Source organism: Oncorhynchus tshawytscha, unplaced genomic scaffold (genome assembly GCF_018296145.1).
Source record: "Oncorhynchus tshawytscha isolate Ot180627B unplaced genomic scaffold, Otsh_v2.0 Un_contig_4016_pilon_pilon, whole genome shotgun sequence".
Taxonomy (NCBI): Eukaryota; Metazoa; Chordata; class Actinopteri; order Salmoniformes; family Salmonidae; genus Oncorhynchus; species Oncorhynchus tshawytscha.
In genome coordinates this window covers 41,821-64,444 of record NW_024609093.1, presented here as the reverse complement: position 1 = coordinate 64,444, position 22,624 = coordinate 41,821, and the positions used below count along the sequence as shown (strand labels likewise).

The 22,624-nt window shown below is 43.4% G+C and overlaps 1 protein-coding gene and 1 non-coding gene across 3 annotated transcripts; both read right to left on the bottom strand.

Annotated features, from left to right (window-relative positions):
• Window positions 1–374: 374 nt before the first annotated feature.
• LOC112240659 (paired amphipathic helix protein Sin3a-like) lies at window positions 375–21,611 on the bottom strand. 2 transcript variants are annotated; one of them, XM_042314189.1, is made up of 21 exons: window positions 21,403–21,611; window positions 19,762–19,966; window positions 19,377–19,556; window positions 18,420–18,526; window positions 17,846–18,170; window positions 15,756–16,007; window positions 14,067–14,219; window positions 13,566–13,742; window positions 12,847–12,933; window positions 12,508–12,626; window positions 11,453–11,663; window positions 11,071–11,187; window positions 10,716–10,954; window positions 10,395–10,578; window positions 9,671–10,265; window positions 8,245–8,414; window positions 7,839–8,012; window positions 7,512–7,604; window positions 7,310–7,404; window positions 4,399–4,603; window positions 375–3,173 (listed from the first exon to the last, which is right to left on the bottom strand). In XM_042314189.1, exons 2-21 carry the CDS (start codon window positions 19,942–19,944, stop codon window positions 2,940–2,942), a joined length of 3,900 nt encoding a protein of 1,299 aa, XP_042170123.1. In that variant the 5' UTR covers window positions 19,945–19,966; window positions 21,403–21,611; the 3' UTR covers window positions 375–2,939. The 2 variants fall into 2 exon arrangements, with proteins under 2 accessions (XP_042170123.1, XP_042170124.1); XM_042314190.1 differs by having other exon boundaries at window positions 13,566–13,721.
• Window positions 12,288–12,425, bottom strand: LOC121844267. Its single transcript, XR_006081930.1, has one exon. It is a non-coding gene; the product is annotated as a small nucleolar RNA U109 (small nucleolar RNA).
• Window positions 21,612–22,624: the final 1,013 nt, after the last annotated feature.

The window sequence follows — 22,624 nt, the reverse complement described above, 5'->3', positions numbered from 1 at the left end:
CTTTCTGATGACCAATTTACCCCTTTTACCAAAGAGCACCTTCTGTCTACCAAAATGTACTATTGTGTACCTTAGTAGCGCTTCCCTTCCTCCTCTTTCTACTCGTATTGTATTATTTGTCTGGTGTCAAGGAAATGTCTAAAGAAATACATCCGCTTGTATCAAGACAAACGTCAGGTAGGAAAATTATGAACTTCCTTCTAAGTTTAGGTGACCTATTGCTTTAACATGCAGAAATGTCACTGCAACAACAAGGAACCAAAAAGGAGCATCAAAGATTTGCCCAATCAGAACAGATGCAGACGATGTTTCTCTTGTTCAAGCAACTTGACCGCCACCTAGAGGTTTAAATTAAACTATGGACAAGGCTTCAGTCTATTCAAATAAGAGTTTAATGCCAAACACCATACTACACAACATCATAGAAGTCAAAGAAGAGGTGACAAAGGGACACAGAAAATGGGCTACAAATGTAGTCTTTGTAGTTTGTATATACAATTCAGCTGCCCGGTAGTCCTCCTGTACTCCATGTTCAACACAGTAAATAGAAAAATGAAAATCAGTCTAAAGATAGAAACAGTCCAGAGATTGTCTTTAGCTGGTTACAGCACTGACAGAGTCGCCTTGTGGGGCCAAACGTTGATGGGGAAACTGGTCCTATTTGGGTTGTTAAAATGTCCTCCTTCCAGATCAATTGGTGGCAGTTCAACTTCACACAACTCTCCCCAAAGTATTCCCTGGTGTAGTGGCTTGGATCTATTCCATGAGGTCGTTCCATCGGTAGTGTAGGACTTCAAGACTTCAGTCAAGTGGATCTGAGGATCTGGTTGATGTCCATAGCCAAAGTGTTTTTGTTTACATTTGTTCATGTAAATCGGAATGCCCAGGTTCTCATGTGAGATCAGAATTAACATCCAGAATTTACAGGCTATGCTGGACAGAAACAGAGCCAGATGAGAAGGTTCTGGTCAGGCGTGAAGAGGTACCGAGTGGTGTGACATGTGGTTAGACAAAATGAAACTCTAATTAATTTGATGATGAAACACTGGGAAAATGGAAGTATTACCACCAACCCAAAACACTACAGGCGCAACCTTTCTGGGGACAGGACTTCTTACAAGAAAAAGGATGATTCAATTGTAGCGGTTGAATGGTATACATTCACATATACTCATATGGTTGTCAATGTGGATCTTATTATGGACATGGACCAGATTTGGCGATCAGAATACAATTTCACAAATCATTGTATACATGTGTCTACACCTGCACCTTCTGAAAGTGTACAACATGACACTATAAAACAGTGCTGTTTATAATAGAGGGGCCATTACCACCGTTCTCTTTTATATTGAGACATTATCAATACCTTGTAAAGTAGGCAGAACCACATCTCATCTGGATTGATTTTAATGGAGCATGATTGTGCTTCAGAAACAGACTCAGGAGTCTTACGTCTCTGAGTCATGTTTAAAGTGACATTTACCAGAAAGTAGAGATGGGGATGCTGCATGTGGCTGATTGGTCCTGTGGAGGTGGTGGCATGACTGATCCCTCTACTGTAGCCCCGGAGGAGGAACCTGTGATCCAAGTGGGAATCTTAACACGCAACAACCTGCCTGTTACCAATGGCAACTATCATCCCGACAATAAGACGACATGGATTTATGGGATCAGCGGTTCCATATTTGATGACTGATCCAGACATTCTGATGGATATATTAATGGAGAACTGGTTTAAGGGGTACAAACCGTTTACACTATGTACAGGGAAAGCGTAAATAGTTTCTAGGCTACATTCATTGTTCAGAAATTCCGAATGGGAACTGGTGCCAATGACTTGAGTGAAAAACCAGATAGACAAATAAGGTCTTGAAACATTTTGTATAAAATTATCAATTTCAAGACAATGAAAACGTTATACTTTGCTAAATGAAGGCTTACATGACATAACACGAAAGAAACAGAACACAAAGGAAAAAGGCTCTAATAAAGTTCCTTTGGTAAAAACAGTTGTTAAAATTTTAGCATTTTCAATATAGGCTATTTCTCTTCAGCAACTTTTGACCGAGGTCTAAACTAAGTCTGTTAGGGTACACATCAATGCACATCTCTGACAAAAAGGACGACTATCAACAAGCTATTTACAAATCAGCAGTATGTGGGTAGTCTGATGTTACTATACTTGACTGACTGGGGGAAAACCTGGTATTTTCGCATAAATCTGCCCACTATCTACACCACGGCTGCCAGAGATGTTTGTGGACACATAGCATACATACCTGTACCACTGAAAAAAAAAGAAACATTCACAGGCTTTACAATTATACAAAATCCAAAAGCCATCTTGTAGCCTGGATAAAATACATGTTCATAGTCCATGCCTGTATGCTAATCTTCCTACTCACAGTGGTTGTGAGAGACTTCTGTGGTTCCCCTTAGCAGTTAAACTAGAGACCTGCACACCGGATGGTGTGGTGCTCCTTAACCACTTCAATTGGTGTATATTGCTTCAAAACAGGGGGGGGAAAGGCCAAGCATTCTGTATGGCGTGCTCTTTCTGCGTGGCTCTCAACACTTTCCATCAGTCTGAGGATCAGTCCAGCCGAGGATCAATAGCTGTTTCACGACAACAGCTTCCTTTCTTGCACTCAGAGTATTCGGTCGCAGCTTATCTTCTGCTGTATTCAAAGGGGGCATAAGACAGGCCGGTAGGGGTGGGTGGGGGTTCAGGGGGCTGATAGACAACTGGTTGGTGGCCACATAGGAAATTTGGCTTTTTTTTGTGCTGCAAAGGGAGGGTCCATTTAAAAAGTCCTTATAAAAACAAATATAAAGTCATCTCCGGCAGTTTCCAGAATCCAGCAATTTGCTGCCAAACTGATGTATTAAAATGACGACAAGTAATACACTCCTGTCATCTCGTCACCCGGGTTGAGCTAAGGTGCCCCTGACGAGCTGCCATGATACGTCACATGGTATCTGTTGATTTTCAGGTAATAGAGGACCTGGGGATCCCGGGTGGTGGTGCACGGCAACAGACCCTCGCGACGCTCTCCCATCAGCCACTTGCGGGTGTCGGTGGCCATGTCGCTGGTCACGTGTTCCTTGGCCCAGGTGTCCACCAAGCCTTGGAAGCGGCGGTGCAGGCGAGTGTGGACTCTCTGGTGGGACTGGGGAAGGGAGGGACACCGGGGTTAGCTGTAGTGAAGATCATATCAGCACTCTGACCAACACCATGTTGGTTGAAACGTCAGTAAGCGGCCATTATGTTTCTCTAAATTATTTCAAAATATGACATATTCCAATATCTTCAGTGTTTTCCACATGTACATTACTTGCCAGCACATTACTTGCCAGCCAAATAGAAAGAGTAGCCAGGGCCCCCTGGGTACATGTTTTTGCGGAAGGAGCTGTATTTCGGTGGCCTACGGTACATTCTAATGCCTTGATTATTGAATACTTTATCGAGTTTACCGCCCAAAATGGAAACATTTGTTGTAGAAAGACATGACTTTACAATTTAAAATACTGAACATTTTGATGAATTCAGTTTATTGTTAGTTGTTTTGGATTTTGTCTTTTAATTGGCTCATGTTGGTTAATGTTGCATAGACTTACTTAAATCATATTTAAAACAATTCTGAGCGGTAGATCTCAGATTGCCTCTTGACTCAGAAAGTGACTGGGACTCAGAAAAGGTTGGTGACCACTTCTAGAGTATTCCGTGCATGTAGCCACGGTTTCACATTTTGTTCATATCCTTTGCTAGTCAGTGAGTTATTAGCCCAGTTATAGATCATTTGTAGTCAGCAATAGGGGAGTGATTGCTTCTTACAAGAGCACAAAATGTGTGCATTTCTAGACTTCTTTTAAAAGTGAGTCAGGTAAAGAGACTGTCTTAAAGGGACAGGCTTGAATAAGCAAAGTAGCCAATAGGCAGAGGGTAGCATTAGTCTGATTCTCTGTAGTAATGGTATGTGAATATTAATGAATTTTATTTTGTAAAGTGGTATCTTGCATCAAACAACATTTTCAGTCAAGTGTATGAACAGGTTAATGACAAGCCCACACGTTGTTGTTTTAAAGTCTCATGGAATGTAGACCTACATTGAACACCACACATTGGCTACTACTGTAGGCTGAATGATAGAACAGCTATTTCCATGTTAAAACATTATGGGATCCATTTTAGCCATTGTTTTCGATCAAATAGCCACAGTAGCCTACTTGGCCACTGTTAAAACTTAAAGGGAGTACAGCCTCAGTGTTCACAGTAAACACGCGCTGGAAGTTGCACAGATTTTCCAGACATTTTCTAATTTGCATTCAGCAGACCTGAAATTTGCTCAGTGGCCCACATTCTTTTCGGGAACATTGGTTGGTGGTGTTGCCTACCTGGTGAGCCCGGGTCAACGCAGTGCGTCTGTACATGTAGTCCTCCGACTTGAAGACGTACACCATCTTGTACGAGTTGAGTTTGAACATGCACTCCATCTTCAGGTCCTCAGCGCTGTGGGACTTCTCCGATGTCCCCGTAGCCGCCTTCGCCTGCTGCAGCTGCTCCCACCCTCTCTGGCACTTCCGGATCCGCCGGAGGTTCCTGATTGGAAGAGGAGAAAGATTGGCATTAGACCAGCGCCAGTAACACCTTGCTTACCTGTGCCCTCTTCCCACATAGCAATTCAGTTTACAAGGACAGTTTACGCAAATTTCGGTCAAATCATGCGAGTACTTAGACTGCAATGCACTATATCCATACCATTTGTAACATTGGTTGAGCACAGGATGTGTAAGTTATAGCTAAATGACAGGACACATGGTTCCCAAATAACAGACCAACGCTAATGCTATTTAGAGGTCAAAATACTCAGTCATTTAGGCCAATGTTTTCCATTTCCGACTCAAAGTTAACAATTTTAATAGATCCGAAAATGTGTGAAATTTGAGCGGGCCGTCCCTGTAAAGATTTGTCTTGATATACCCATGCATAGCAACTCACCCAATAAGAGTTTAACTGGGACACAAATGATTAGGGGAAGGGTAGGCTCTATTGCAGTAGCAGCAGTATTCCTGTACAGTGCACTTCCGTTTGACATTCATATGTTGATTCTCTTGTTAGTCTTTAATATCCTTGGCAAACAATATTTTGGTCAATCAAATTGAATCCAGATTTTTAAAATTATTTTGCAAGCATTAAAAATGCAATTATTATTCACCCCGCTTTAATGAAAGGTTTAAATGTGTACTTACCACACAGGGTAGAGGTGAGCGAGGACTGAAACCGTGAAGCATATTTTGTCAATGCCACTTAGGACATTGCAGTTAGAGTAGCCAATTTCCAATAGAAATGGGAGAAAGGACATTTCATTTGTTTTTTTACACATTGCCGCCAAAAGGGTTAACAAGCCAGGATATGGGTTGAAGGATACTTTGATGTGCACATACAGTACTTCCACTGACAATGTACAGAGCAGTTATGACCATGCAATGAGGATAACATTTAACTGAAAAGACAACCTGCTGGTTGTCACTGCTGTTTGAAGGTACTTTTAGGGGTGGAAAATAAGAGAATCATGCCTATTGACTTTTGTACCAACCTCTCATATTCTTGATATGAGAAACAGACTAAATGTGGGTGAGATCACTGATAAATCATATCCAGTCAAGACAAGTAGCAAATATATGCAATGGGTAAAATAAAACAAAGGGGGGGACTGACGCCAATTTTTTTGTTCCTGTTTTGCATGGGTCCTTCCAGCCCATTGAAATGTATATGATACATTATGGACACCCTTTTTGAAAAATGGCAACAAGCACTGAAAACCAAAGACAGACAGGCTTGATGTGCAACACTCATCTCAGGGCTTAATAGAGAACCCAACCACCCTTCCATGCAATGCTCAGAGAGACGTCTGGAAAGAAATACACCAACATTTGAGCATACAATTCAGACCATTTTATTCACAAGCCCCTTCTCTTTTGTACAAGTGTTGCAGATGCCGTGCTTGACCAGGTTTTCATGAGTTATCAGCACTAGTCTTGGTCAACTCGTATAAAAACCTCACCCACAACAAAAAGATTGCAACGGGAGTGCACTGTATCCTTAAATTGTTTTACACATTATAATAGAGTATGCTGAACACCCCAAATCTCAATCCGTACAACATTTACATGTATCTAAACAGTGATTAGAAGAAGTCACATACAGAATGTTTTCCTATGAATACAATGACAGGAAACACAGGGCAGCTGATAAAAAAGAAAGATGATTTTATCTGAATCCTTTTCTCTAGACCGACAAAAAGGGGTCTTTTGCCTGTCACCAGTGCCACAACAAAAAAAATGGCCGCCGTGACAATGCAATTAAGGACACTGTACATATAGAATTTCTGCTCAACCAAATGGTTCTCCTCCAACAGAGGAAATGATTGTACAATAGACCACTAATATGCTCCATGGTATAAAAATACTTCCTTCCCTTACATACATACGCAATGTGAAAAGTCAACTCCTGTTCATTGCTTCTTCCTCCTCCTCCTTTCAGTTTATATCAGACCACTATTGTAGCCTTATTCTCACAATAAAAAAAATCTAACGAAATATTATTTATTTTTTTACCCAATGATTTGATGGCTAGTCTGTTGAGTGGGAAAGTTGAAATAAATACTATCCTACTAATATAATATAAAAATTGCAATATTCATAAATAAAAGGGCCCCGTAAAACAAAACAAAAAGTGTGAATAAATGGATAAATAATGAATCTATTTAAAAAGATGGCAGGGTAAAGTGCAATCTTTCGGAGATAAAGGCAGGGGGCAGAAATGGAGGGAAACAAGTTGCTTTTCGAGTAGACAGCCAATTACATTCTCTCTAACAAAAACAGGACAGGCACCGTCAGCATTTCTACTAAACATATATATTTTTTTAGCACTTAGGCCTACTTTTCTGAGGAAAGCAAACACAAAAATGACCTAGTGCACTTGTAGTTCAACTGGTGTGTGTGTTCATCACTATTGGCAGAGTTTTTCAAAACAAGTGCTTCGTGGATAAGTCTCGGGCCCCATTTAGTTTGAGGCTACGGGGAGAAAGCCCTGAAAGTTTGGTTTGTGCAAAAAACACTGACCTGGAACTGACCTGCACGTGGAGAGGGAGATGGGCTTGCACTCATTCTCAAAATGAGTCGTTTTTGTTTTTTTGTCAGCTGGTTTTGGCTTGTGAAACAGTACCATGGCCTGTCTTAGAGAGCCTTTAGGGGTAGATGCTGTTAGCTGTGCAGACGGGGGAGACACAGCCAGAGGCCTCACCTGGGGAGGAACACAGGCTTTTGGGCCAGGTGCTCGCGCAGCTCTGGAGACGCTGAGTCCGAGTTCAGGTAGCGTCCCACGTAGTCGCACCACCGCTGTTTAAAGAACCAGAAGAGAACTACCGTCACAACACAAGAACCTGACTCATCTGAATCTGTTCTAAATGTCATGTGGCGACACTAACAAACACACACACACACACCTCTGTCTCAGCGGGTTCGTCGGAGTTCTCCTCCTCCGTGTCAAGCAGCTCCAGGGTCAGGGTCACGCTGCCTTGGCTCTTCACAAACATCAGCTGGACCACAAACAAACCAGTCAAACAACAAGACAACCAACAAGACAAGACAGCAAAGGTCAGAGAGAACGTACCAGGGGGGACAGAAGAACAAAATGGGGACAGAAGAACAAAACGAAAGCAAGAGAGAAAACCAGAGAGCTGGAGAGAGAACACATGAAAGTTGAAATGCAACTCAAAGTATTTTCCTGAGACACAGTAACATTCCAGGTGGGACAGCCATCCACACTGTACCTTGAAGCAGTTCTCGTCGGACATGAGCTGCTCCGCCTTGCGCTGGTATGCCCCCTCGGCGGTCGCTCTGGAGGCCTGGGTGGACAGGGCGCCGCCGGTGGCCTTGTTGGTGCTCTGGCTCAGGTAGAGGTCTGTCACGCGCACGCAGAGCTCATCACTCACAATGTGCTGGAGCTGGTGATAGGAACCACAATGCCAGGTGTGAGCACAGCCATTAAGTCAGCCATCAAAGTTATCATTGTTTAGGCCGGGTGGGCCCCCATTTAGCTCTGTTGCTGCCCCCCCCACCGCCTGAAAGAGATTGGCCTCAACTGATTTCATTTGACAATTTTGGCGCTTAGATGTTCCTCAAGGTTGGCTTTTTCTCACCGCCTGGGACCTAACGGAGGGAAAAGACTGTACTGACCTGTCTGACAATGCTCTGGATGAGCTTGTCCATGGTGAAGGCAGTGTAGGCGTGGATGGTGAACATCTCCCTGAGGGAGTCCTCGTACTGGGTGGGCTCCATGTTACCGTCCAGGAGGTTCCGCACCATCTCCAGGAAGGCAGAGTAGTAGTCCTCCACTTCAATGTCCACTGGAAAAGGAGAAGGTCAGGATTTAAAGTAATAGTACAGATGATTTGTATACTTTCAGCAAGTGGTTTTTGAAAGTAGCGTTCACCAGCCAAAAGGGGTCCCGGAAAACTGTTTAAGTTACATGTGTGTATCAGTTCATTGGTCTGCTGCCCTGATCCCGCCTCCCACTTTTACCTTGCAACCTCATTAGACATCATTCCACCTGCCAATCAACATCAGAGGTGCGTTCAGCAAGATGCAACGTTTTGAAAAGTTCAGATATACTCTATGTGGAACAAACATGCCTTTCTGACATGTAGCCTAGATTAGAATAAGGATACAACGGACTATTGGTGGCATTTCGTTCGGCAACGGAATGTGGCCCAGGTAAGGTTGCTGTAGGATTCTTAATGTACATCCCTTGTAGCACAGTGTGATCAGATCATTATGGCAAAATATAGCCTAGTGAAATGAGAGATGGTGTGTACAACAACGTCCACTTCATAGTATGACACTATGGGCTATAAGGATGTTATTTAGGAATTGTTATGTAACTAATGTCTCACCCTCATCTGTTATTAGGAGAACTTCTGACTAACGTCTGATCTGATGCATTGATTTGACCGATGTATTTGATTTATTCTCAGTTATCAAAATAACTAAGCATTTATAGTTAACCTGTGTTGCTTCACAAGTGCCCGTCCACTATGAAACAAACGAGCGCAGCTCACATGCAGGAAATATTTGAATCATTGAATGTAAGGATTGTGTGGCTTTCTCCGCTTAGGGGGAGGTTGCAGAGGGTATCTTAGGCATGAATGAGCCATACATTGGCAAAACGTGTTGAAATCAGAAGGTTTAAAAATACAGACAGTTGTCATGATCCCGGCTAGCCTATTGAGATTAGGAAAACATCTGGAGGGTATATCTCCCCCTGGTTGTGGTGTAAATGATAGGAAGGGTATCTATGTGCAATTGGAACAAAGGTCTGTGTTGGGACCATTGACGTTGTCAAAAAAAAAACATTCTCCTGGAGACGTTAGCATGTACTGTACATGTACATTTTTTTCAGATATGAAAGTAAAAACAACGTGACAGACTTTCAGAGGAAAAGCTTTGCAGATATAAAATTGCATGATGAAGGTAAAGTACATTTTCTCCATAGAAAAATGTTAAACTGGATGCGAAAAAAATGTGTGATCCTTTGATCTAAACCTTAATGGTCAGTGGGTTCATAGCGTGCTGCAGTTTGGTTTTAAAGGTTGTCTGGACTTACTGGGCTCCTTTAGTCTCAGCTGGACGGCAGGATTCTCACTCTTATCCCGTTTGACACCCAGCACCTCCCTCTCCCACTCCCGTTCCCTGCAGTCCTCCTCGATCTGCCTCTCTGCCTGCCCGTAGATGCGCAACAACCGCAAACAGAGGATCTGATGCAGGCGCTGGAAGATGTACCAGTTGTTGTTGACGTAGTAGAGGTTGTAGACGTCGTCTAGGCCACGCAGTTTCTGTGCCCCCGTGTTGCCGAATAGCAGCTTAGACTTAGCGGAGCCACCACTGCCGGCCAACCCGTTGTGCTTCTTTGACCCGTCTTCATCTGGCCCGGTTTCATCTTCTTCCTCCTCCTCCTCCTCGTCTTCCTCTTCCTCCACATCCGACAGCTCCCCGCGCCGGGCGAACAGCATGTCTGGGATAAAGTGGTGGATGACCTGTTTGATCTTGTACTTGTCCTCCTTCTGGATGCCGACCTGCCTCTTGACGTGGTGGATGATGAGCGCGGCGGCGTCCTCCAGGATCTGGCTGTCCTGGTAGGTCAGGGTCAAGTGGGGCCCGCCAGGCACGGGGGCCGTGTCCTCGGAAGCCTGTTCCTGTCGCTAAAGGGAAGCAAAAAAAAAAAACACAGGTTAGAGTAGCTTATATATATATAAAAAAGCTTTAATCAATACTTGGGAGACATTAACACATGGATCAGATCAAGTAAGTGGTATATCACTGCCTCTTACCTCATCGTATATGGTCTCAATCTCATTGAGCAAGGTCTTTGAGCGGAACACCTTGGTGTCATTCTGCTTGAAGTTGATGCCTTGGTGGTCGAGGGACTTGAGGTAATACTTCTCATTCTGCTCCCTCCAGATCTTGTTGAATCCTCTCTGGGCTTCCCTCCATTCTTCTTCTTTCATCTTTAACCTGGAACGAGGTCAATCAGAAAACATACCGTGGTTAACATGGGACAGCAACATGTTCTCTGGAAGCTGTTGCTTAGGCCGCTTTACATTACTCTAATTTACATTTATTGTCCATCACACAACCTCTTCATATCACACCTCTTGAGTACTATAGGGACGGACACAGCCGGGTTCCTCTTGAGCCCGTCGATGATGTCGGCGGCCTTGTCGCCGTATATCCTCTGGATGGCCTTGCGGTGGATGACCTCGGAGCAGCCGCCCATGGTGTTGTCCAGCCGGAACTTGACCTGTTCCTCGGCCGTCATGCGCGACAGCCTCCTCTGTACGGCCTCCAGAGCTCTTATGGTGGCCAGGTTGGTCTCCAGCACCACGTCCAGCTGCAGGGAGAAGAAGAGTATGGAAAATGTCAGTACATCACTTCAGACAGGACATCACCATACTTTGGTTTGTACTATTAGAATATAACTACCACGAGAGGGGGGGAAAGTCTCACCTCGAAGCGCTCGTCCTCACATCTGTAAATATGCTCCTCATACTGGGTCTTCTTGGAGCTGACAAAGGTGGAATCCTCTGACCACGAAGGGAACGACACCCATGTGTCATTCAGGACCTGAAATGGACCATACTGTTAAAACTCTGCTCTAATTCAGTCACTTGCCAAGATGAACAACATCTCAGTACTAACCAATTAAACCCCTGCGATCGACTTCACTGGCAGGATGACGCATGCAAAAATGTGACTAAAATTGTATTTTCTTTGCTCTTAATTTTCCAATACACAAACATGTATTTGACTAATTCCTCAGGTTTTTATAGGATTCAATTTGGTTGACTTTGAAGGGTAACATTTGACTGTCAATAACCGCTACGCTCACCTCTTTACACAGTGGGGTCCTCCCTGTACACTTGGGCTGTGTGTAGCTCTTGGGTAGCGCCCTGTAGCTGGAGCCCAACCTCTTACAGGAAGCGTAGTCAATCTCCATGGCCATGCCCTCTGTGGTCCTCTCCTTGGGAAAGCTCTCGATGTGGCTGGACTCTCTGTAGCCCAGGAAGTTTTTGAACCAGGAGAACAGCTCTGGGAATTTTCTGCAGATTACATTCCAGAATGGGTGTTAGATGGGCGGAAAAATATCAGGATGAATAACAAAGCTTGTATTTTCACATGCCGTTAACGAACAAGGCCATCTATTTTTTATGTAACATTTTAATTGGACCTTTATTTAACTAAGCAAGTCAGTTAAAAACAAATTCTTATTTAGAATGACAGCCTACCTGGGAACAGTGGGTTAACTGCCTTGAACAGGGGCAGAATTACGTATTTTTACCTTGTCAGCTCGGGATTCGATCCAGCAACCTTTCAGTTACTAGGCTACCTGCCTCTAACCACTAGGCTACCTGCCTCTAACCACTAGGCTACCTGCCTCTAACCACTAGGCTACCTGCCTCTAACCACTAGGCTACCTGCCTCTAACCACTAGGCTACCTGCCTCTAACCACTAGGCTACCTGCCTCTAACCACTAGGCTACCTGCCTCTAACCACTAGGCTACCTGCCTCTAACCACTAGGCTACCTGCCTTCCCCGAGCTGACAATGTATAGGAGGCCAATAATAGGAATAGAGAAGGATGCCTATAGCTTTTTAGATCATGAACATGGACATTCATTTTGCCTAAGAACAAACATATTAGCAACACCTTTTTGACATGCTCGGAGTGTCAGAGTTTTATACTACCGACTCAGCCTGATCTTGAGAGGCTGGTGGCCCTGTTAACTCTACTCATCTGCTGTAGCATGACTGAATTGTCTACACTCCTCACAGCAGAGAAGGTAGTTGCAACAGCTATGCAGCGCGTCCTGTAGTCAGGCTGATAAATTGTGCAAAGTTTTTTAAATGGTTGTTTGGCGCAGGTGATAGTTGCTTAAAGCTTACCCCAGGAATGGCAGCACTAGCTGCACAAGCTCTGCACGAGAAATCACTTCCTGGTTAAAGATGAGCAGACACCGCAGGAAGTTGTCATAGGCCTCAGAGCTCCGGAGGGCTTTCCTCACCTATGAGAAGAAAGCAGCTCTGTAAATACACACTTCAACACACACTGAATTACTTTACAATTGGGTTAGGTGGACAGCATCTCAACACAACCAGGCAATTCATTCATTCATGTTCAGTTGGAACAGAATAAATCATTTCTATAGGTGTCATTCGTATAGATCACATTTTATGTTATTGTATAACATTCACATTAGGTTTAAAACAAAATTGCAGAAGGACCTTTTCAAAGAAGAGAGATTCTGTGCCGATGCTGTGTTTGCTGGCCTCAGCCATGGCATGGTCTTTCCCCAACATCTTGGGTTTCTTCTGCAAGGGTGGGAAAGAAAAGAATTGAGCGTAAATAAGGACTACATTACCACTGACATGGTAGACCAATTAACTGATACAGGGACAGAGGCTTCAGAGGTATATTACAGTTCTACGGTAAATAAGAGAAGCTAAAAAATAAGGTAAAAATCCCACATTTAAAGAGTTGACAGATCTATGGGACGCTTTAGTCAAAAGTATACCATTCTAAGCTGTCTGAACAGTATTACAACTGTTACTACTGATAACTAGTTTCTTAATAACCGCATGTCTGACAACTATGGTTACAAAGCTACCGGTAATCTATCGGAATCTTCAGTCATTTTGGTAATTAACAGGTAATCTATGGTAATTTATACTTGAATAACTTTTTTTTTAAATGCACACATATATATATATATATATATATATATATAGTATTCATTTGTTATATCTGTGTCCATATTGTCCATTAGCTTCTAGTGGATAGACCATATGGTTCAAGAGAAAATAGCCTAATTAATGAAAAAAGTAAATCTAATCAACAATGAAATTATTCTCAATTATTTACTCTTTCAAAACTGCTACCAGTTTGGCGACAAAACGTTTACATACAAAGGCTTGAGACTGTCAACGAGAGGGCGCTAGTTTACCTTGACGGGAGGCGTGGCGCCCGCTCCAGAATGCCTCCGGATTGGACAGCCGTTCTGGTTGAGCCGCTGCTTGTTGTTCATCAAGGGCCTCTTGACCGTGGTGCCGTGGTCGTTGCGCACCGACTCCGCCCGGTCGGCCGTGGTCTTGCTCAGCAGCTGGAGAAAAGGGGGACAACTCTGGATCAGAGATAAACGTGAGAGTTTAAGATAGGCAACATCTGTGTAGATCTGCACAGAACATACAACTTTTACATCAAACTGAAAGGCATTATCAGTGCATCTTGATCATGCACCCTGTCTGAGTCACATGATGTAGTAAATAAAACAGGTGGTATTAGTCATATGAAAATAACAATACGATATGACAGTGGCCAAGTTTGTAATTCAATGACCTCACATAGTTTAAACTCAACTTCTATCATTCTGAAATAACATCTCAGGTGAAGGAAGCATTATCTCTTGCAATAGAGCACTATTTTAGTGTGGACGTGAAACACTCACCACTGAACTGTTGGCGTCCGGTAAGAACTGTCCGAACTCCGAGAGCAGGTCTTCCTGGTTCTTGAAGAGCCGTGCCACCTGAGCGTACACCTCCTGCTCTGTTAATGCCGGAGTGTAGTTCCCCCCCGCCTCCTTCGCGTTTCGCTGCTCCTTCTGCAAAAGCAGCAATCAGACCACTGGTTACAGACTACACCGAGAACTTCAATCAGACCACTGGTTACAGACTACACCGAGAACTTCAATCAGACCACTGGTTACAGACTACACCGAGAACTTCAATCAGACCACTGGTTACAGACTACACCGAGAACTTCAATCAGACCACTGGTTACAGACTACACCGAGAACTTCAATCAGACCACTGGTTACAGACTACACCGAGAACTTCAATCAGACCACTGGTTACAGACTACACCGAGAACTTCAATCAGACCACTGGTTACAGACTAATCAGACCACTGGTTAGAACTTCAATCAGACCACTGGTTACAGACTACACACGAGAACTTCAATCAGACCACTGGTTACAGACTTCAATCAGACCACTGGTTACAGACTACACCGAGAACTTCAATCAGACCACTGGTTACAGACTACACCGAGAACTTCAATCAGACCACTGGTTACAGACTACACCGAGAACTTCAATCAGACCACTGGTTACAGACTACACCGAGAACTTCAATCAGACCACTGGTTACAGACTACACCGAGAACTTCAATCAGACCACTGGTTACAGACTACACCGAGAACTTCAATCAGACCACTGGTTACAGACTACACCGAGAACTTCAATCAGACCACTGGTTACAGACTACACCGAGAACTTCAATCAGACCACTGGTTACAGACTACACCGAGAACTTCAATCAGACCACTGGACTTACCACTGGTTACAGACTACACCGAGAACTTCAATCAGACCACTGGTTACAGACTACACCACTGAGAACTTCAATCAGACCACTGGTTACAGACTACACCACCAGAACTTCAATCAGACCACTGGTTACAGACTACACCGAGAACTTCAATCAGACCACTGGTTACAGACTACACCGAGAACTTCAATCAGACCACTGGTTACAGACTACACCGAGAACTTCAATCAGACCACTGGTTACAGACTACACCAAGAACTTCAGACCACTGGTTACAGACTACACCAAGAACTTCAATCAGACCACTGGTTACAGACTACACCAAGAATTAACCATGGATGACATAATAGGGTCAATGTAAATAACATTACATATATGTATTTATTTAACAAGGCAAGTCAGTTAACATTCTTATTTACAGTGATGACCTACACCAGCCAAACCCTAACCAGGACGACACTGGGCCAGGGCGGCGCACAATCAGAATGATCTGAATTTCCTTCCTCTAAAGTTTCTTTCTGCAATTATTATCCAGTACATCTCTGGTTCTTGTATCCCTGTTCCCAGAAAGTGACCAGGGAGACCACACAAAGGGCACCACTGCCCCGTCGGCAGTTTCGTTATAGCACTGGAATGGAACCTCAAGTTCATATTGAATGGTGACCCAGGTTACGAACAGATCTCTGTGTGTACACTGTCTTTTGTATATCTTGTTGTTTACACTGAAAATAAAACACCCTTCAGAAAGAAGCCAGATTCATTGAATGAAATGCTTTGTGTGGGGCAGTTCTCGCGCTGTGTTTTTACCTGGTAAGTGTGCAGGATCTCCAAGAAGGCTTTGTAGATGTCGGGCTGCCCCTGGAAGCGGTTCTTGATCTTGTTGACGTAGTTGATGGCGTGGTTGAACTCCACAGGCTGGTTGTTCTGCAGGGGAGGCCCGCTGGAAGGGGTGCTGCTCACCGGGGCGTGGGACTGGACCGAGGGGGACCGTGGGGAGGCGTAGGATGGGATTGATGGGTTGGGTTGGCTAGTCGGGGTCAGGGCAGGAGACTGCATCGGCTGTGGGGGGAAAAGGAGATCGACAATGAGTTGCCTCCAAATATGAAATATACACTACCATTCAAAAGTTTGCGGTCACAGAAATGTCCTTGTTTTTTTTTTACAGAAAAGCAATTTTTTGTGTGCATTAAAATATCAAATTAAGCCGAAATACAGCGTAGACATTGTTAATGTTGTAAATGACTATTGTAGCTGGAAACAGCTGATTTTTAATGGAATGTCTACATAGGTCCATTATCAGCAACCATCACTCCTGTGTTTCAATGGCACGTTGTGTTAGCTAATCCAAGTTAATCTTTCAAAAAGGCTAATTGATCAGTAGAAACCCTTTTGCAATTATGTTAGCACAGCTGAAAACTGTTGTTCTGATTAAAGAAGCAATAAAACTGGCCTTCTTTAGACTAGTTGAGTATCTGGAGCATCAGCATTTGTGGGCTCGATTACGGGCTCAAAAGGGCCAGAAACAAAGACCTTTCTTCTGAAACTCGTCAGTCTATTCTTATTCTGAGAAATGAAGGCTATTTCATGTGAGAAATTGTCAAGAAACTGAAGATCTCGTACAACACTTTGTACGACTCCCTTCACAGAACAGTGCAAAATGGCTCTAAACAGAATAGAAGGAGTGGGAGGCCCCGGGGCACAACTGAGCAAGAGGACAAGTACATTAGAGTGTCTAGTTTGAGAAACAGACTCCTCAAGTCCTCAACTGGCAGCTTCATTAAATAGTACCCGCGAAACACTAGTCAACGTCAACAGCGAAGAGGCGACTTCGGGATGCTGGCATTCTAGGCAGAGTTGCAAAGTAAAAGCCAGATCTCAGACTGGCCAATAAAAATAAAAGATTAAGATGGGCAAAAGAACACAGACACTGGACAGAGGAACTCTGCCTAGAAGGCCAGCATCCCGGAGTAGCCTCTTCTGTTGACGTTGAGACTGGTGTTTTGCAGGTACTATTTAATGACGCTGCCAGTTCAGGACTTGTGAGGCGTCGGTTTCTCAAACAAGAAACCCTAATGTACTTGTCCTCCTGCGCAGTTGTGCACCGGGGCCTCCCATTCCTATTTCTATTCTGGTTAGGGCCAGTTTGCGCTGTTCTGTGAAGGGAGTAGTACACAGCGTTGTATGAGATCTTCAGTTTCTTGGCAATTTCTCACGTGGAATAGCCTTCATTTCTCAGAACAAGAATAGACTGATGAGATTCAGAAGAAAGTACTTTGTTTCTGGCCAGTTTGAGCCTGTAATTGAACCCACAAATGCTAATGCTCCAGGCCAGTTTTATTGCTTCTTTAATCAGAACAGTTTTCAGCTGTGCTAACAATTTCAAAAGGGATTTCTAATGACCAATTAGCCTTTTAAAATGATTAACTTGGATTAGCTAACACAACGTGCCATTGGAACACAGGAGTGATGGTTGTTGATAATGGATCTCTGTACGCCTATGAAGTTATTCCATTAAAAACCAGCCGTTTCCAGCTACAAGAGTAATTTACAACATTAACAATGTCTACACTGTTTCTGATCAATTTTATGTTATTTTAATGGACAAAAAAAAGGTGCTTTTCTTTCAAAACCAAGGAAATTTCTAAGTGACCCCAAACTTTTGAATGGTAGTGTACATCAGCACATAACAATAAAACAGTTGAATAATATATTTGACATACGCAACAAAACAGTAATAAGTAAATGAATACATGTTCACATAACAAATGAAGAAATAAGCCAATGACTTGTGGTTCCACTCTCCAATAGGAAACTAAACACACAGAAACAAAGAACTTGAGAAGAGGTTCTTGCACAGAATGACACAACAAAGGAAAGGGGTCTTAGTGAGCTGGAACCTTGCTGGTCTTGGCCGGTGTAGGCTGTGTGGGTAGAGCGGTGCTGGCTGTGGCGGTGCTGGTGGGGGGTCCACTGGGCAGCTGCAGGGCCTGGTGATGATGGGGCACCGGCTGGCTGGGTGGCCCCGTAACGGGGAGGTTCTGGACAGAGATGCCGTGTGGGGTGATGTAGTGGATCTGCCCTGGCGTGGTCACGTTGACCTGCTCGTTGGTCTGGACCTCGATCTTGTAGCCCGGCGGCAGGAAGGTGTTGAATCCCATGATGAGGTCTGGGTGGCCCTTGAAGAGCTGGGAGACACGGCTGATCACACCTGGAGTGTCGATGCTGTGAAAGTAAATGTGTGTGTTTAAGATTGACTAAATGGTAGTTAGACTGTGCAGAATCACTGATCTACAAAATCACCTTGCTTCTCAAATAACTACTAATTATGTGATCAAGATTAGTGATTCCCCACCTCGCCTTGCTCAAACTGATCCCCTCAAACACATGGAATATCTTCCTGCAGCAAGAGTTCACAGCTTACATGGATGTTTACAGTGTTTGCTTAGAAAAACAAACTAAATTGTAACTGACCTCTGTGACTTGAACTCTTTCATGATGTCAAGGAAGTCGTTGTAGACTTGAGGCTGATTCCCAAACTGCAGTTTCACTTGGTCCAAGTAGGACAGAGCATCTTCAACCTACAAACACAGTTATGCCAGTCAAACAATGTTTTCAAAGGTATAAGGAGATGAAGTGGGCATTGATCAAGATAATGAAAACATCCCAACGAGCTCCATACTTTAATTGTTGACTAGTCTCATTGCTGCATTATCTACTAGTGATGGGTTGGGGGGGGGCTCAATACAGTTACACATAGGATATATCATCCAACATAATATCCCTATCATTTTGACAATATCCCAATATTATTTTTGCACTAAGTTGGCTGAACCACCTTAAAAAAAAAAAAGGTATTTAACCTTTATCTAACTAGGCAAGTCAGTTAAGAACAAATTCTTATTTACAATGATGGCCTACCCCATCCAAACCCTCCCCTAACCAGGAAGATGCTGGGCTAATTGTGCACCACCCTATGGGACTCTGATCACGGCTGGTGGTGATACAGCCCGGAATGGAACCCGGGTCTGTAGTGATGCAGTGCCTTAGACCGCTGCTCCATTCTGGATCCCTATACTCCAGTACTTCTCCTTCATAGCTTGTTTTCAGCACTTTTATTTCCATGACTGATCAAAACTAATTTTCCCATGGCTCTCGTCCCTCTGCAGCAGTCATACAGTGAGCAATGTTTGTAACGTGGAATAGCAATTCAATAACAGAATACATATAGAATCGCAATACATATCGGTACCTAAGTATGGTGATGATATTGTATCCCTGGCAACTCCCAGCCCGATTATCTACCATGCTTTGAAATCAACAGGTCCTAATTGAGTCCATCATACCTCCACGTTATTCTGTATTTAGTACATGTGCTTATTTTGATCTCTTTTGTACATTCAATAAAATGTATACATATGAAAAATGCACCTTGAGTCGCTGGAACTGGGCACCCTGTGAGGGGGCCATAGGGGCCAAAGGATGGGCATGGCTCTGGACCACCGCAGCCCCCTGTGATTGGACAGCTGGACTGTGGGGGTGGGGCCCGACAAGTGCAGCGGGACTAGAGGCATGTCCATGGCCACTGGAGTTCTGGGGCATTGTGGGAACCTGGAGGACAAGATTCAGTCAAATATCAGCATTCTGCCTATGGTAAAATAGTAAACAAAGCCTTGAAAAAGGCAAATACAGAAACTACAGTTTGCTGGTTAATTGGCACTAATAAATGAATGCATTGTAGAATCTAGCAAAATTATTATTTTCTGTGCAACATGCTCTCATCTAGATTAAAGAGATATGACAACAGTTCCCATACCTGGTAACCCTGGGGGATGGAGTATTGGATGCCGGGGGAAGGCTGCATGTTGTCGGTGACGGCCTCGTACACGGCTGGGGCTAGGACGCGGTGCTGGAAGCCCTCCGCAGTACCCGGGACTGGGGGGCGACGCTGCTGCTGGGACGCAAATACTGGTTCCTGATCCTCCGCACGCCGCTTCATTGTATATTCATACTCAAAAGAGCTAGGAGGCACAGGTACAACACAGTTAACATTTAGGCATATTTGATTGATAAATCGATAGTCACCCTGACACAACTGCGAATTTCAAGATGGATACATTCATTTAGCACATTTCAGACTCTGTGGCACACATTTATGGGATTCTCCAGTGTCTGTCTCACCCACTACTAGTGGCTATATTTCAAAAAAATGTGATGATATGAACGTTATTGTGATCACTTTGGAGGGAGAGTGGTAAAGCCCCCCCCAACAAGGCTGGAGAATTCAGTACGTCACAAAGAAGGATGTTTGACCAGAATATGAGCTAGAATTCACATTGACTGCTTTAGTGGACAATACATAGATTTCTATGTAGCTAACTACAGTGTGTAGGGACGAGGGACGCATTGGCAAGATACCGACTGGACAACGTTATTCAACCATTTATCTAGCTAGCGTGCTTGCTAAGATAACTAGGAAGTAACGTTACTCTGATCACTCAAGATGGTAAACCAACATATGGAATATGGCTAGGGAACACATCCATAAGTCTAATCCAATTAAATGCATGTTTCTTATTTAGCGGTGGCGACACGTCCCAAAGACAATCCACAAGCTAACAGTGAGATGTTAACTGGCTAGCGGTTAGCTTCTAAACCAGCCATAAGACCTGCCCATTCCCCTCCCCCTCTGCCAAGAGAGGGCCTGACGCCATCCACTGCTAGCGGAGTCGTGCGCGCCCGAACTTGTGTGGCTAAATGTACGAGCGTGTCAGGTCAAATAATGTGCAGAGTACTGTTAACTATTTGCCTTTTCATTTTTAACTAACGCGTTAGCCTTAGCTATCGTAATAACGAAAATTTCAATTAAAAATAGATTTCAGTTAACGTTAGCTAACAAGGGATGGTTGACTTCCCGGTGGTCTTTTTAGTAAGCTACTGCTAGCAACACATTGTGGCTTTACGCTAACCAGCCATGTTCGAACGTCATCATCATGAAACCCAGTGATTCGACTAACGTTAGGTAGCACAACAACTGTCCTTGCTAACATTATCTCAATACTGTAGCAAATACTGTTTTTCGCTGGATAAATGTGTTTTTCACGATTAGCTAGTTACAGTCGTTAATTTGTCCGAATCCTGTCTAAATGTTTAGCTAGCCAACTACTGTTGTACGATGCTGTTCACTAGCTCATGGAACTACTGTAGCTAGCTAATCGTCAAAAACACATTAGCCAGCGAACATTAGCGACATTTTCGATATGCTAAAGCAGGCATCGTTAATGTTTAAAGACTCAGTCTGCCAGCAGAAAGATAACATTTTCTGAGTTGTATTTATGCATCTGTCTGACAAGGTTATGTAGCAACTTGCAGTAACAGCACGTAGCTAGCGCCATTTAGTTTTGCTTCAAATGGGCTTAGTTAGCTAGCTAACGTTAGCTTGAGAGATAAAACTCACCTCAACTGACTGAGACCAATAACAACTTGTCGAACCAAATTTGGATTTTCTCAGTCAAATGACAAAAATTCGCCAGTTAAACCGTATCAAGATTGAGGGTGCATATTCCAATTGAAATGTCAAAGAAGAACTGCCCCTGCTAGCAAACCCGCTAACAACAATCCCTGTGGCTAGTACGCTCCTTGAACAGAGGCGTGGCTCCAATGAGGGCGGCTAGTCTCCTCCCATTCTAAATGATAATTGGCAACTCTTCAACAGAGGAAACAATAGCAACGGAACTTCATTGGTCAGATTTCCAGTCACTCAGATCAGGGAAAAAATGTTTACTTACAGGCATTTTTAGACCTCCGCAAACTTTTTTTTTTTTTTACCATTGACTACAAAATATCATATATAGAACCATAAACTCGATGATAATGTAAGAAATATAGCTACTGTACCTGTATGAACATAATACGCTACTTTGTGCCTTGTCGTATCTTGACACGGGGATACAGCACAACCGCATAAACACACCAATTCATGCATAGGTGTTATAGTGCTCAACGACTTCATAAGCACAACATATAGTATTTATGAACCAGACTATAGATGCTTCACAAATCAGTTATAACCAAAGCAATACTATAAAAGGTGCTTACTTCTGGTGCTTTTCCAAATGGTAAATTACATGTTCTTACGAATGACTTCGGAGAATCTGGTCAGAGGGTTTATGTTTCATAGGTATAAAATGTTTGAATTAAGTGAAATTCATGAGGATTAACACTATTTCAGCCAGCGGTAGTAGGAGACCAATACGCCTTTTTGTGACCAACTGCGTATCAGACCTGGTTTGTCCTTGCACCTGAAGACTGATAGCCAGAAGAACTAAAGCCCCAGCAGGAGTCGTCTTTGTGCGTACAAAAGCACGATCTATGTTTGTAGTAAACGTGGGGCGGGAGTAGTATCAATAATATTGATTAGTTAAGACCGGGTTACTGTAATGATGTGACAACTGTTGATGGCTTTATAAATACATTTGATCGAATTTGATTGGTATTCATTATGAGTTATTAGAAAGGTTGTTGAAAAAAAAACTTTGAAAACCTTTCAATTTCACTTAACAGTGGAGGAAACTCTTGTAAATATGTGTCAACGGCAGTTTAAAAATAAAATCGAGTATAATTTGCTAATTGCAGGATAATTTTACTCAACCCCCCCATATTCATTAGTCCACTTTTGA